Raw genomic sequence first — 16,842 nt, forward strand, 5'->3', positions numbered from 1 at the left:
CTAAAATTTGGAATTGGCACAACACAGTTTTAAGAAATTTCAGGAATATGTGATTCTGTAAATGAGGCAGCCATATAGTTGTTTTGGTGTGGGTTTTTTTTTTAATTACTGTTTTGGCTAATTCTGAAAGGTGTGTTAATTTTATGGATTTGGTAGCTTCTAAAGCCAAAGGTGCATCTGGTGGGCAGAACTGTCAGTTTTGCATTTGTTCTGTCTACAGGACTTTTTAATTTGAGTATAGCCTTATGCTGGTATGTCTGTAGCCTTCAAAAGAGAGATGGCTTCTAGTAAGCTGTGTTGCACTGCAGAAGAGTATTGAGATGGCACATGACTGCACATAACTAAATAGATTTAGCTTATATTTCCCACAACTTTTCTTTCATTGAAAGTAGAATTATTTTTATCACCAAACTTTGCTGATAACTGTAAGTTATGCTATCTTCTGGTTGAACAGGGAGTTTTTGGAGGAAGAATTTATTTGCTGGCTCACAGGAAAACTAGGTTGGTGGGGTGTGTGTGTGAGATTTCTTGAACACTGCAACAGTGATACAGAACCTAAATGATTCAAGTGAATCATAAATGGGAGACAGGGAGTACTGAGGAGAGCTGATGCTTGTTTTGAGCCCAAGGTCAAATGGAAGTGGAGACATTACCTCTAAGATGACAGAAATAAATTTGCATTTCTAGAGTTAGAACAGTAATGCTTCGTAAGGGGGAGGAAGGGGAAGTGGGGGAGTTGTTTTTGTTTCTTTCTAGTGCTCCCAACTAACAGTGTTTCTGTTGGGAAGAACACGGTGTATGTCCTTAAAGAAGCTGGTTTTCTTCAGTCCTTTCAAACAATATTGATTTTTTCAGAGTGCAAATGAAAATTGTTCTTGTGCATTAATTTCGTATCTGATTACAGGGTAGCAATGTACACATGCCAGCATTAAAAGGAAGCCTATTTTTAAAGAGTCAGTGAGCATAGCCATAATTTAAATTAAGTGGAGAGATTTTGCTTTTATGAGGTAGGCCCTTCCAGAAGAGGGTGGAGTCGAGCTTTGCTTTTGTTCTCGCAAAAATTTTGCTTCCGTACACTTAAGATTTCCTCTTCTATTCCTGATGTCCAGCTTGTGATAACTCTGTACATTATCCTTTCATAAATTATTATGGTTGTTGAACAGTGTGCTAATCTTCAAGAGTTCTCAGTTCTGCTTTTTGCCTTCAGCTATTGTCTGGGGACAGTGGAAGACTATAACTTTATTTTGGCTACAAATAATAGATTTCATTTGAAAGTTTACATTTGGATAGCCATAGCTAGTAGTTAAGAGGACCCTGAAGTCAAGCTGCATAATTCTTCCACTGTGACAAAATGTTTATGATATTGGGTCACAAATACTGTGTTAGAAACTTATTTCCATAATATACATAAATCATGTTTCACATTTTTGCTGGCAACACAGTTTGTTGCTGTTCTCAGCCTTTCTGGCATACGGGTCATATGGTTTTGAGGCTTGATGAAATGCCTGATGGTATTCTCTGAATAGATGATTTTCATTTGCTTTGTCTGTGCTTTTCCCAGTTGAGGGATTGGTACTTTAATCTGTCCAAAAGTAGATTAGGCTAGATGGTACAGAATTCCTCAACTCTGTTGCTAGTTGTGATGCTAGGAGTTGCCATATGGTTTTCACAAACACAGAGGTAGCGTCCATGCTCAAGTAACACATTTCAGCACTGCAGTGTAACTTCAGTAATACATCTCTGCTGAACTAAGAGAAGAACCTTTAAGATATAATGTAGAATTTTACTGCTACTTAGCTTGGAAAAAAATCTCTGCACTTAAATCCAAATGCTGTGTATTCTAAGGTCACATAGAAGTATCATTCTCTAATAAAGTAGTTGAGAAGAGCGAGAGTACCTTGATGGTCCTGGCACTGAATTGTGGTGTCAAAAGGGCACCAGGACTGTAATGACCATAAGTCTGAAGGGTTACCTTGTTTTTATGCAGCAGTAGATTAAGAATTGGGATGGGGTTTTCCTAGCAGTATACTGGCTATAGTCTTTATTTTTTTTAAAGCAACTCTATATATGGGGTAGAGTGGCACTATTTTCGTGGATGAAAGGGTATTAAAATACCCTAAAATACCATTTTTGAGTGAATAAGTATGTTTTTCAAAAGACACCATTAAAATTGAAAATGTAAATTTTATTTTGAAATAGCTTCTTCCCTGAGTGGGAACAAAGACTCTATCTACAGCCTTGCAATGAATCAAATGGGAACAGTTATTGTATCAGGGTCCACTGAAAAGGTAAGCAAAAATCTGGTAAGGCTCATTCCACTTCAGTTCCAAGTTTAGTATAAAGAGACAATTTTATTGATTTTCAATGTCATGTCTGTACCAGCTTTTGTGTTTTTAATAGTGAGTGTAGACTCTTTTTTAAGTGGGAGCATAAGTGTAGGATACAAATACCTGCCTCAATCTGAAGATGTGTATATATCCATATAGCTTTAATACACAGAAGAGACAATCAGATCATCTTGTGTAACCCTCTCTCTGTCAGAGATCATTACATTTCACCACAAGAGCTCTGATTTTGGGGGCACATTACTCAGGTGATTGTAAAAGCTGAAGCAGTTGCCACAGGTAAGAAAAGTGGTGCCAGCAATTTTGTAAGACCCCTGCAGGAGGTGGGAAATGAAGTGAGGTAATGAAGTTCAAGTGTTCCCAAGAGAGAGTCCATGCTCTTTGTTGTAAAGGAAGTTGAAACACCCTAAAGTCCCCTGCAAGTTGTTTTTTTATGTAATCTAACCTTGAGAGAATTTTATTTCCAAGTCAGTATAAAAATGAAAATAGGATACACCAGTGAAGCATCTGAGAGGATTCTCAGAATCTTTTTTTTTTTTTTCACCCACATCACACTATCCTGTTTCCAGTCACTTCCATTCTTTCATTTCTTAAGAAGACACAAAAAGCCAGAACAAATGAAATTAAAATCAAGCAAAGAAAATCACATCTGATTATTAGAGGTGCATAAGATCTAGTTATGTCTATCTTGTTCTAATGAAGTATGTTTTTGGCTATGGATGTCTGCCTGTTTGGAATAAGGGTCAGTTTATTTGGAAGGGCTTAATTTTCTATAGAGAAAATGCACTGGTGGGAAGAATCTTGTTAATGCCAGTTATCCAATGTCTATTTGTGTAGGTTCTAAGGGTGTGGGATCCGAGAACTTGTGCAAAACTAATGAAACTCAAAGGGCACACGGACAATGTAAAAGCTTTGTTGTTGAACAGAGATGGCACCCAGGTATGTGCTTTAACTTGAGATAAAGGCATTTTACAGAATGCAGAAATGTTATTAGTCTTTTTCAATATAATTATTTTATGTCATAGATTACAGAAGGTAGCTTAACAAATATTTTACAGATATTTAGTGTTTAAGGGAGGGAGGCTGGTGGGTGAAAGCTCTGTTTTATTACAGGTCCATCTAGGTATGGAGGGGGTGGCTTACATAAAATGTCTGGAAATTGTGACTAGAGGTGTTAACTGCCAGGCTTTGTTTAGCACCATCTTAATGGAAAAATATAACCATAAGAATTATGAAAGCTCTTTATGGAAAAAATGATTTTTAAAAGATTTAAATACCTGCTTGATTTAAGTATGATGGTTGTTGCTCAGTGTCTTTCAGGCAGCTCTGATGGGACTATCCGCCTGTGGTCCCTTGGGCAGCAGAGATGTATAGCCACATATCGAGTCCATGATGAAGGTGTTTGGGCTCTGCAGGTCAATGAAGCCTTCACTCATGTTTATTCAGGAGGAAGAGACAGGAAGATTTATTGTACAGATTTACGAAATCCTGATATCCGTGTACTTATCTGTGAAGAAAAGGCACCAGTTCTTAAGGTAATTGAGTGTAATTCAGAGAATCAGAGCATGGCTGAGGTTGGAAGTGACCTCTGGAGGTCATCTGGTCCACCCCCCCCGCTCAAGCAGGGCCACCTACAGCTGATTGCCCAGGACCATGTCCAGATGGCTTTTGAATATCTTCAAGGATGGAGGCTTTGTAACCTCTCTGGGCAACCCGTTCCAGTGCTCAGTCACCCTCACAGTATAAACATGTAATTGTACTGCATGTTGTCTAATAAAATAGTGGTTTGAGGTAGAAGTTGATAGAAGAATGTGTATTGGGTAACAAGTGTTTACTATACCACATCTCCAGTGTATTGACTTTGTCTCCTAAATAACATCTGAAACTTCATTGTCTGAAGAAGATAAATGCCTGGCAGCTACTTAAAATATGCAAATTCAAATATTACTGAAATTGAATATGCTTCAGACATGAAAAGTTGTTTTTACCAGACTCTAGTACAGTCTTAAGAAGCTAAGCTGGCATTGGCAAGGCTTTAGACGTAAATGGATGTTTCTTAGCAGCAATATGTATGCACAGGACTGTGTTAGAATATGTTGCATACTCATGGGAACCAGGACTAAAATTTATTGTTGTTTTTTTGAACACCTAAACACGATGCTTTCTTAACTGGAGAAAACTGCATGCACAAGTTTGAGTCTTTCAAAGAGACTGCTTTGTGGATTTTTTTTGCTGTCTGTAACTCTAGATGACATGACCTTGGAACACATAGGTGTATAAGGAGTGTGTGATTGAAACAGATACCAGTATATAAGCAATCTGGCTTTCCTTGTGACTTAACTCTGGCTTAGTATGTTCAGATAATATCCTGGATATATTAATGTAGTTTTAAAAAAGTCAGAATCTGAGAAATTTCAGTTCAAAATGGAAAATGAAAGCCATGGTCAGCTGTACAAAGATCAGAAGGGGCCTCTAATATCTTAGCTACAGTGATTCATTATTGTCCAAGAAATGTAACAGCAGAGCCAAATGCATAAAGTTATGCTTTTTAATTAGTACAGAACTTCTTATGTTTTCTTTTTAACCATGTGAAGTATCTGAATGCAAAGTAATTCAGAAAATATTGTACTCTGAGAAACATCCAAGTATGGAAGCAGGTCTACACAGAGCAAATATTGAGCAAAGGAAAATTAAGTTAAGCATGCCTAAAAGTACCTGTGGTTTCATTTTTTAGATGGAACTTGACAGATCAGCTGATCCTCCTCCAGCACTTTGGGTTGCAACAACCAAATCCTCTGTGAATAAATGGGTAAGTGATACATCTTACACTCTGTGAATTCAATTAAATGGTCATAGGATTTCCAGTCTTGGTTTGGGAGCTGTTGGACTGTTGCTTGCAATTTGACTGTGACTTGCTATGATCTGTAAGCTTTCTTTAAAAAAAATCATAAAATGCTAATATTGAAATTGATTAAAACACATTAAGCTTTTAATTACTTTGCTATCTATTTATGCTGCTTTTGGAAATAAATTATCTTACTCAGAACTGGACAGTTAACATCTAAATAGCAGCATGAACTGGCAGTTGTTACAGGTGAAAAGCAAAGTTTATAGATTATTATGAATGTGTCATTATTTTGTTTCTTTCTTTAGACTTTGAAGGGAATTCATAATTTTAGAGCATCTGGAGATTATGATAATGATTGTACCAATCCCATACCACCCCTATGTACACAGCCTGACCAAGTTATAAAAGGTAAACAGCTGTTTTCCAGAGTACCTTATAAAATCTGTTATCATTAGCCGAAAAGGTAGATCTTTAAGACTGGCTCAAGTTTTTAGGTACTTGATACTAGGATTTCAACCAAAACAAAGACAACGTGCTTATCATCTATCTAGTGTTAGTTACAGTTAAAATAGTGTTTAAACCTTGGTGATATCCAAGCCTTACGTAAAACAGTGAAACCAAAGAACAGTCACCACACATGTCGTGTTATACAGTTTAATGTAATGTTAGAAAAAAAAGAAAAAAAAAAAAATCACTGTAGTGACCTTAATTCTCGTTTGTTTGCTAGGGGGTGCTAGTATTATTCAGTGCCACATTCTTAACGACAAGAGACACATATTAACCAAAGACACAAATAATAATGTGGCATACTGGGATGTCTTGAAGGTAAGTATATAATTTTGGATTAAGCATCTACTGTTGGATGATTAATTATTTTGTACATTTTTCTATATATGTATATATTTTTTTAGTGCATGAGGTTCCTATGGTAGAAAGCAAGTCATCTTTCTGTCGCAAGACATAATGCAAAGATTGCTTTCTGAAAGGGGAGGGGGCATTTCTGAGCTTTTCTGCATATTTGCCTGACATGAGGCTGACAGATATGTTCATTCACCTGAATTCAGTGAAGTATCGACATCTTCATTCACCTGAAATTCAGACCCTTGAATTCTTTCCCGGAAATAGTAATGTTTGTTTTGGTTGGGTTTTGTTTCAAAGAGGGCTTGTAGAGGTCCATGGGCATGTCTGCCCAATGCAGTGTGGAATAGCATAAGAAAGCTTAGCCTGCAAAAGGGAAGCCTGTGCTTCAGGTCCTGCTACAAACCCACAGATCCCAAGCGAGTGTGCTGACTAGTAGTCTGTGGATTATTCAGGGAGCGTGAACTTGCCACGTCTGTTGTTAGTTGGCAAGATAGCAGCCAGGAAGGCGGAACTGGAAGGAAAGTTAGCAGATGGAAGCATGGCTCCTGCCTAGTGTTACTTGCTCCTGTGAGAGGAGAGACACTTGGCATGGCATTTCTTTATCTTGCTTTACCCAATGTTTGGTCAGAGGAGAGGGAAAAGAGTGCAAAGAGAAAGAACTGGAATGTCAGATCAGTGAAATGGTCAGCAATTTCTTCTCTTGCCAAACCCTGTTTGAAATTCTAAATCTTTTTGTCATGTTGAACTATGCAGTGTTCCAGCCAAGACTCAGTAATGAAGGAAAGCATGCTCAGCTAACTTACTGAGTTGCTGACTGAAGTGAGAAAGAAGGGAATTAAGTTGGAGAATGTAGATTTGTACTAAAACTTATCTAAATGACTTTTGTGGAAAAGTGAATAGCTTTTCTTTAAGTTTATAGTTGGTATGTATTTAAGTACAATGTTAGATCTCAGGACCAAAGTCAAATGCTAAGGTTAATTTGTACCTTCAATTCTTTTTCTCTTTTGTTAGTAAGGGTTTCAGAAGCATCTCTTAGATATGTTTAAATACATATTCACTTTAGAGATGGGGTTGCTCGCCAGGTCAAAGTGTCATCTTATGAGTAGGATCACTGGACTCTCAGGCTGAGACTCTTTATTGAGGATACTGGAAGAAAAGAGAGAGATTTTCTTACCTGTAGCTACACCCTTCAGTCTTTGCTTCCTGTAACTTTTCCTGGATTTTGAGGAAATAAGTCTTGCAAGGTTACAATCCTTAAGAGTTTGCTTAAAGCATGTGTTTCAGGTTTCGGGATGACTCTGCAAGTGGATTACAAGAATTTGGACGTTAACAGACTTACTTGAGGAACTTTAAAAATAAAAGTATAAAATAAAACAGATAGGTAAACTAAAACAGGAAAAAAGAATCTGCACACAAATTCATTCACTGCTGTTCCCGTTGCAGTAGTTGAGCTGAATTTGTTGCTAGATTTGCAACCAATATTGGTGTTTGATGTAGAGTTGTACTGAAATATTGATACTGATGTGGAGGAGAATGACAGAGGATGCTAGAAGACAGCTTTCTACTCAGTGATAGGGAAAATGTTTTTTGTTAATGTGAAGTAGTACTTCCATACCTCTCCATGGGCTTGATGCCACTACCTCAGAAATAAATAATAAAAAACCAAAATTACTTAGCACATTAACTGTTGTTCCATTTTTTGAGAAAAATTTGAACCTTTAACTTGTGTGTTTCTGGACTACAGTACTCATGGAGAGATGGTAAGTCGTAATCATTCCAAGTGTATATAAAAGTCAAGTAAAAGATTTGAGGTGTTGATATGACTCAATACTCAGAATTTAAAAACTTGTATATTTCTTTTGGTGTACAGGCATGTAAAGTTGAAGACCTTGGGAAAGTAGATTTTGAAGAGGAAATTAAGAAGAGATTTAAAATGGTGTATGTGCCAAACTGGTTCTCAGTAGACTTGAAAACTGGGGTGAGATACAACTCCTAAATCTGTTGTTCTAATGTCATGTTTCTTATACTGTTTGTTCAGAAAGGTTTTACTGTGTTACAAGTTTTGAAGAACAATCATCATTTATCTGATGGGTTAGATTTATTTTGAAGCAAACCAGCAAATTTTACCTCCGTTCTTAATAATCTGAAGAACAGATTTTTATTTTTGTTTTCTCATGGTATGGTCAGTTTAAATCCATCAATACCAGTTATGAATTAATACAGTTTGGTAAACAATGTGTGCTAGCATGCATTTAGAAATTCTTTGTTTTGTATTCCCAGCTAAGTATGAACAAAATAAATTTATAGACTTGTTTAATACAAAACAACTATTGCATTCCTCTTCCTGATGGTCTTTTTCCAATAGATGTTGACAATTACTTTGGATGAAAGTGACTGCTTTGCAGCGTGGGTTTCAGCAAAGGATGCTGGATTTAGCAGTCCAGATGGTTCTGATCCAAAATGTAAGTTTTAACTAATATTAGTGTTTTATTGAGACAAAAAAGCAGAATAAATTCCAGTATTTATGTTTCAAAGTATTCCAGTGCCACACATGTCAGCAGCTGGTTGGATTTTAGGGCTTATTTTCTTGAGACTTTAATTCTGCAGAGAATTCTCCAATGAGAATGCTTTTTTTTTTTTTTTTTTTTTTTTTTTTTTTTTTTGAAACATTTCAATCATGTTCAGGTTTTCTATTTAAATCGGTTTTAAACCTTCAGGAAGCAAAAGGGGCAAAGTAATATTCCTAAACTTGGAACTGTTGCCTAATCTAGAGAATGGCAAAGCATGTGAGCGATCCAACAGCAGTGCTTCTAAAATCAGCTTTTCTGAAAGATGGTAATGTATAGCTCTGAGATTGTGATAAGTAGATTTCTGTGCCCATAAATAGTTTGTTTTGGGAACAGAACTACTCAAACTTGGAAAGGTTTTCAGCTGTGAATCAAATGTAGAAAATTATGATGCCAACAGTTTTTTTGTAACTGAAGTTCTACCTCGCTATGTCTTGACAGTAAATCTTGGAGGGCTTCTGCTACAAGCACTTCTGGAGTATTGGCCTAGAACACATATCAATCCAATGGATGAAGAAGAAAATGAAATGAATCATGGTTAGTATTGTAATATTTTCATTTTTTAGGATTTGTTCATACATTCTGTTTGTTTATATTTCTGTTTCTTGAACAGATACAACTTGACTCGCTGTCTTATAGCTGTCTCTGCATGCATTATAAACTAATGGGTTTTAATCCTTTTAAATTTGCTTTACACCAAAATTTGCTGAGTGGCTTTCTTCTGAAAGATCAGCAAGAATCTTAAGAACTCTAGTCCATAAAAAAAGTAGGTGAATAGATGATTCTGAAGTTACAGAAACGTGGTGCCTTGCTGAAAAACAATTACTGGCAAAACTAAGGCTTGACTTAGAAAACAAACAGCCTAGATAATGACAGCAAAGAACAATAGTTCAGTTATTCAACATTAGCCAGTATTCTCTTGACATCTTGCTTCTAGGTATGATGAACAATATAAAATAAAGATCTATTGGAAAAAAATACATTCAGTAGATATTAGAATAATACATGGGGTAGGTCTATACAAAACCACCTTAAAGAGTTGTGGTTTAAGGTAAAAATGCTAAGTCTAATCAGGCATGAGATAAAAAGCACAGCTATGTAAAATGTAAGATAGTGGCTGAATTTGGCAGAATAAAAGAGACTGTATAATTCCTAAGTTTGAAATGAATTCAACCCTATGCTGGTTTTGGCAGAGTTGACTGAAAAGTCTTGTCTTTGGCTATTAAGAAATTACTTTCTACAGATAATGCAATTAAGAAAACTGTAAGTTCAGCAATATCTTGCCGTTGTGTGACAGATTGTGCCAAGAGTTAGCTACTCTCTTCTTTCAAAAATTATCTTCATGGAGGGTTGCAGCACTTCACAGGCTTTTCTGGATAAAGTTGCTGATTCTCATGCTTTTGCATATTGGCAGTCTACAGCTTGAGAGCCAGACAATATATGAAAAGTATAGCTCGCAGGCCTTTGTATTGTTGCCACACTGATGCTGCGCTACTTATTTCTGTGAATAGTTGTGGATTAGTGGAATGTTTAGAATATTCACTACAGAATCAGTCTTCATTTTCCCTTTCAAAAGTAACAATTAAGAAACTGACACTGAACAGTGACTTAAGAAGATAAAGTGTACCTGTTGGACACTGAAATTTGTGTACAGAGACCAGAACTTAAATATGCACGTATGCATATATAGAATCATAGAATCATTTAGGTTGGAAAAGACCTTTAAGATCGAGTCCAGCCATCAACCATGCCCACTAAACCATGTCCTGAAGTGCCTTGTCTACGTGCTTTTTGAATACCTCCAGGGATGGTGACACCACCACTTCCCTGGGCAGCCTGTTCCAATGCCTCACAACCCTTTCAGTAAAGAAATTTTTCCTAATATCCACTCTATACCTCCCCTGGCACAACTTGAGGCCATTTCCTCTCGTCCTATCACTAGTTACTTGATAGAGGAGACCGACACCCACCTCGCTACAACCCCCTTTCAGGTAGTTGTAGGGAGCGATAAGGTCTCCCCTCAGCCTCCTTTTCTCCAGACTAAACAGCCCCAGCTCCCTCAGCCGCTCCTCATCAGACTTGTGCTCCAGACCCCTCCCCAACTTGGTTGCCCTTCTCTGAACACGCTCCAGCACCTCCATGTCTTTCCTGCAGTGAGGGGCCCAAAACTGAACACAGGACTCGAGGTGCGGCCTCACCAGTGCCGAGTACAGGGGAACGATCACCTCCCTGCTCCCGCTGGCCACACTGTTTCTGACACAAGCCAGGATGCCGTTGGCCTTCTTGGCCACCTGGGCACACTGCTGGCTCATATTCAGCCGGCTGTCAACCAGCACACCCAGGTCCTTTTCCGCCGGGCAGCTTTCCAGCCACTCTTTCCCCAGGACTGTAGCGTTGCACGGGGTTGTTGTGACCCAAGTGCAGGACCTGGCACTTGGCCTTGTTGAACCTCATACAGTTGGCCTTGGCCCATTGATCCAGCCTGTGCAGATCCCTCTGTAGAGCCTTCCTACCCTCGAGCAGATCAACCCTCCCTCCCGACTTGGTGTCATCTGCAAACTTACTGAGGGTGCACTCGATCCCCTTGTCCAGATCATTAATAAAGATATTAAACAGAACCAGCCCCAATACTGAGCCCTGGGGAACACCACTTGTGACCTGCTGCCAACTGGATTTAACTCCATTCACCACAACCCTCCAGGCTCATCCATCCATCCAGTTTTTCACCCAGCAAAGAGAACGCTTGTCTAAGCCATATGTGCAGTATTGTTCCTCTCAATTGTTAACAGAAGTGTTACGAAGAAATCTTTCAAACTGTAATATTTTTCTTGCTCTAACTTCAGCATCATATTCATCCCGTCTTAATAGAGAATAGATTTTCTTTTTTGGTTTCTTTGCTTGATAGGACATTTCACCTTTCTTATGTTGCTTGAATTCAACATCATGTTCCAATACAGTACTTAGATGCTGCAGTGTAATCGAGATGATCTTTCTCAAGTGAAAGGCAGGCATCTAAATACTTCTATATTGTGTTTCAAGATACCTGACTGACTACAAGCTGCACTGTTCAAGAGGTGCATAAATAATGCTGGTTTTCTTTAATCTTATCCTATCCATCTGATGTGGAATCAGGTTCTTCAGTGTTTGAAGACCATACTGCTATAACTAGCTAAAAATAAATCAAATTTAGAATGCAGTAACTTCAAGGAAATGTGAGTCCGAGCTTTACTAATACACTATTTTAACATCTGGCAAATCCAGGTAGAAGAGCAAAGCTAACATCCCTCAGAGTTCTGTACTGTCAGTGTAGAGGGGGAAGAATAGTCTTTTCTCAGCAGAATCTCTTTAGTTGATTTCTACTATTAGTATTGTTCAGTTTGACAAATCCTCAGAATACTGTTAAGGAACTGGAGAAAACTAGTAATCAGGTTTTGGTTCATGAGCTCTATTTCCCTTTTCTCAGAGGCTTTTGAAATAGGCCTTCCACAAGCTTGTATTGATCTAGTTACTCTCTAGTGTTCCTTTTTATATACTTGCTATGTGTTTGAAGTAGAGATTTTCTTGGGTTTTATGAAGCTTATGATTTTGTTAATTTATGAAATACGTTAGCTGTAGGTGGAAAAGACACTTTTTGGACTATGTATACCCGATTTTAAGGCCTAGTGCTGTATCACTGTTGTGTGTATTTTTTTCCAACAGTGAATGGTGAGCAGGAGAACAGAGTCCAGAAAGGAAATGGATACTTTCAAGTGCCACCACATACACCAGTTATTTTTGGTGAGGCTGGAGGACGCACTTTGTTCAGGTATAAAAACTCAAGAGTGTCAATTCAGTGGCTAAGCAATCACTTCCTTTGTGCAAGCAGAAATATTATCAAAATGTAATACTTGCATCCATTCCATACTGTACATTCAAGACGTGCCTTTGACAGGCAAAATAAGCAGCTGTTAATGATAATTTTGCATTGTCCAACTGAATATGTGAGTTTGAACATCAGCAACGTGTGGGGTTTTACAATGGTAAGAGTTATGTTGTTCTTAGTCGTATGTCATAGCTCTGAGATCTTTCTGGGTGCCCTCTTCCTGCAAACTGATTAACTGAATTTTGTTTTAGAATGAAATTGTGCTACTTTAGATTCATGTAGAACTTCTCTTATGAGTCTGTTGTGCTGGTCTTTGAGCATTAATGACTCAGACAGGAGATCCTACTCAGTAGAGAGTTGGTTTCTGCTCCCAAAATTATAGCTGGTGACCCATTAGAAGGTCCTAAGCTCTGGCAGGTAAGAGCACAGGTTCTGTATTGTAATGTGTATATACTGATTACCCTTCTGTTTCTTTTCATTCTACGTTGAAAAGCCTAACTGTGAGATATGATATGTCAGAGACAGTTTAACAGTGCTGCAAATCAAATGCCAAGCTTTCAAATACCGTGAAGCATTTAATATTTAAGGACATAGTGAATTTAAAATTTGAGGGGTGAGGGAATGTTTGATTTGATGGTTTTGTTTCCCAGGCTGAATAGGCCCAAAAATGATGTAACTTTCAGTCCCTGAATTGGTCAGTAAAACAGGGTGTCATGGTTTAACCCCAGCCAGCAACTAAGCACCACGCAGCTGCTTGCTCCCTTCCCTCCCCCAACACCCAGTGGGATGGGGGAGGGAATCGGGGAAAAAAAAAAAGTAAAACTCATGGGTTGAGATAAGAACACTTTAAGAGAACAGAAAGGAAGAAACTAATAATGATAATAGTAACACTAATAAAATGACAATAATAACAATAAAAGGATTGGAATATACAAGTGATGCACAATGCAATTGCTCACCACCTGCCGACCAACGCCCAGTTAGTCCCTGACTGGCAATTCCCCCCGGCCCCAGTCCCCCCAGTTTATATACTGGACATGACGTCACATGGTATGGAATACCCGTTGACCAGTTTGGGTCAGCTGTCCTGGCTGTCTCCCCTCCCAACTTCTTGTGCCCCTCCAGCTGCCTTGCTGGCTGGGCCTGAGAAGCTGAAAAATCCTTGAATTAGTCTAAACACTACTTAGCAACAACTGAAAACATCAGTGTGTTATCAACATTCTTCTCATACTGAACCCAAAACGCAGCACTGTACCAGCTACTACGAAGACAATTAACTCTATCCGAGCCGAAACCAGGACACAGGGTAACCTTTTTCAGCTTTGAAAACTGATTTTTCTTCCCCGCCCCCCCCCCCCTCCCCCCCCCCCCCCCCGCAGTATCAGTGTATTTACATTGTAGCTGGGGCTTAATATTTGCATCCCTTCTGTACTGGTGGATCATATACAGCTTGTTCTCAAGAGAACACTGAAAAGACATGATTGGACGGAGCAAGCCATGCTTATTGGACCTCAAAGGTGGCTTGAGGACTCTCTGACAAAATACTTAATTGGAATTGATAAAATTATATGTGGCTTTGTTTCACCATTGTGTGTGTGCATTTCTTAAAATTGGTTTTATTCTTTCCATTTGGTAAGGGCTTAACAGATGCTTTATATGCAAAGCTCATTTTACCTAAGCAGAAAAGAATTGCTTTGTGCTAGGTGCCTTTCCCCTTCTTCTGACAGTTTTGTACTTCAACACACAAACATACACAATCCACGAGCAAAGTAGTTTTTTTAATTTCTCTGTGCCATAGCCTATAGTCTCCTGAGATATTTTTCCCTGTTTCTGCTCTAGGGATCTGTCTTCTTCCTGCAGCTACTTTGTCTGGTCTTTACAGAAAATACGTGATCACTTCCCCAATAAGTTTGATGATGTGAAGGGCCAGCTAACCAAGCTCAAGCTCCCTGCGCATTAAAAGGGCAGGTCCTCACCTGAAAGCTTTTTAATGCACATTACAGTAATTGTTTTTATTCATAAAGGTTATTTCTGTATGTCTTAGGTTATTATGTCGGGATTCAGGTGGTGAAACTGAATCTATGCTTCTTAATGAAACTGTGCCACAATGGGTAATAGACATCACTGTGGATGTAAGTATCGTGTACAGATTCTGCTTTTTTGTTGGTTTTTTAAGGTGAACTACAATTTTTTTAACTGCACAAGATCTGAAATGATATTTTACATTTTTGCTCTGTTTCTATTTAAAATAAGTGGTCTCAAGGTCTGTATTCAAGACCCTTTGAGATTCATTATTTTTTGATGTGTCCAGTTAAGGTATTTTTGCTCACTTTCTTTTGACAGAAAGTCTTAGATAAGAATTCAAAGCACTGTGCATAATTGGTATCCTTTTCAAGTGTGGAGCTCAGGAACAGAGAATACTCTTCATATTGCAGCAGTCTTTTGATACTATCTAATTTCCTTTGAAATAAATGATAATTTATATTCAAAAGCTAGATGGTATGTGCATCTTCTAAATTGAAGCGTCTCAGGAATGTGAGTAATTTGGAAGTTGGCTGTGGTGGTTATGTTGATTAAGAATTTCTCTTGGGTTTTGATAATTAGGAGCTAAATATACTTCACATACCAGCTGGTGGAAATAGGAGCTGATAACAGTTCACCCTAAATTAACACTTTTCAAATTTGTTTCTTTCTAGAAAAATATGCCCAAATTCAATAAGATTCCCTTCTACCTCCAACCTCATTCATCATCAGGGGCAAAAACTCTAAAAAAGTAAGTAATGCATATTTGACTCTCAAAACTGCAGAAAAAGAATTGCAAGCTCAAAAAAAAAAACCAAACCAGTTTGCCAGAGAATCATATTGTGCTTGAAGAATTTGTAGAAGTTTCTAGTCATTTAAGCAGCATCGCTTTGAAGCATTGAATTATATCAGAGTATTTGAAAGAACTGTAGGTTTCTTTTGGGTTCAGTGGGCAGTTGCTTAAGTTTATCCTAAGAAATGTCTACAAACTAACTACTGAAATTAGACTTTCTGTCTTTTGTGGTATTAATCAGAAAACAGGAACTTACAGATTGGTACGCTGTTCAGAACCATGGTTTTATATTATGTTTCCTATTACTAACAGTGGTGAGTAATAGCTTTTAAAAAGGAAAAGGTACAAAATGTGACAGTAGGGAATGCAAGATAGTCTGCCTGTCGCACTAGCTGTAACTGGAAGCTGTATAGGTTAGAAATCAATGCAAGTCCTCAGATATGAGGTCAACATCATAGACAGTATGCCTACCATTTCTACGGAACAATTATCAGTATCTTCCACAAATGCCTAGTTCCTCTTTAAGTCTTATTGAATTCTTCACATCGGAGACAATTTGTGAAAGAGGAGCTTCATAGGCTTTTTGTGTTCTTTGTAGAAAAACCACTGCTGATTATTACTTTAGAATGCCCTTCTGTTAATGTAGTAAGGTGAACAGCATATTCTGGCTTACCTCTTTTATTATTCCATGCCCTCTGTCCTTCTCTTACTAATCCTTTTTCTATGGAAAGAATGAGTGTTGTGTACAATACTCTTAATCTAAGGTTTGATTTTTAATTCGGTCTTTTGAATATCTTGCCACTTCTCTGAGTCCCTTTCGCTGTGTGAATCTTTGGATAAATAGCTGTTATGATCATGGTATTCTGGATGATCCTGATAATTTCCTGTTAAACTTATAAAGAGCTTGTCTGTGTACTTGCATAGTTTGCTACAGATTAAGGTATTGTGAAGATAAGAAATGCAGTTTCTCAAGTTTTTTCCTGCCATACTTCGCTTACCTTGTATAGAGACCGACTGTCAGCAAGTGATATGCTTCAGGTGAGAAAAGTGATGGAACATGTGTATGAGAAAATCATAAACTTGGATAATGAGTCTCAGACAACTAGCTCTTCAAATAATGAAAAAGCAGGAGAACAAGAAAAAGAGGAGGACATTGCTGTGCTAGCAGAGGAGAAGATTGAACTCCTGTGCCAGGACCAGGTAAGTTACCTGGGCGTTTTAGCCTGTGAACAAAACCAATGTCTAGCAATGTATCAGTTGTGAATTTCTGAATACTGAGCTTGAAATATGCTATATATTATCTGTTACCTTTAAAACCAGGTAAGTGTTTTGACATCATGTTAACTCACTGCTGACACAAGTTCGGACAGCTGCAGATAGCCAGATCAAAGAATTTATATAGCATGCCTGTTTAATTAGGTCTGACTAGTAGCCTTTATAGGATTACTTACTCATACTCAACAAACGGACTTAACACAATTCCACAGAGTTCCATTTCTAACATTTTTGGAATGTTTTGAATTCCACATTTCTAGCAGAGTTTA

At 38.0% G+C, this 16,842-nt stretch overlaps 1 protein-coding gene across 1 annotated transcript in view; it reads left to right on the forward strand.

Annotated features, from left to right (window-relative positions):
- Nucleotides 1-16,842, forward strand: part of WDR48 (WD repeat domain 48) — a 29,647-nt gene that overhangs the window by 10,542 nt on the left and 2,263 nt on the right. Inside the window, exons 6-18 of the mRNA XM_052807573.1 lie at nt 2,200-2,288; nt 3,183-3,284; nt 3,656-3,880; nt 5,080-5,154; nt 5,499-5,601; nt 5,921-6,018; nt 7,925-8,032; nt 8,420-8,516; nt 9,063-9,158; nt 12,321-12,426; nt 14,528-14,615; nt 15,180-15,256; nt 16,306-16,498. Of these exons, the coding sequence (XP_052663533.1) occupies nt 2,200-2,288; nt 3,183-3,284; nt 3,656-3,880; nt 5,080-5,154; nt 5,499-5,601; nt 5,921-6,018; nt 7,925-8,032; nt 8,420-8,516; nt 9,063-9,158; nt 12,321-12,426; nt 14,528-14,615; nt 15,180-15,256; nt 16,306-16,498 (1,457 nt within the window). The remainder of the gene's footprint in view (nt 1-2,199; nt 2,289-3,182; nt 3,285-3,655; nt 3,881-5,079; nt 5,155-5,498; nt 5,602-5,920; nt 6,019-7,924; nt 8,033-8,419; nt 8,517-9,062; nt 9,159-12,320; nt 12,427-14,527; nt 14,616-15,179; nt 15,257-16,305; nt 16,499-16,842) is intronic.

This window comes from Harpia harpyja, chromosome 1 (assembly GCF_026419915.1).
Source record: "Harpia harpyja isolate bHarHar1 chromosome 1, bHarHar1 primary haplotype, whole genome shotgun sequence".
Lineage (NCBI taxonomy): Eukaryota > Metazoa > Chordata > Aves > Accipitriformes > Accipitridae > Harpia > Harpia harpyja.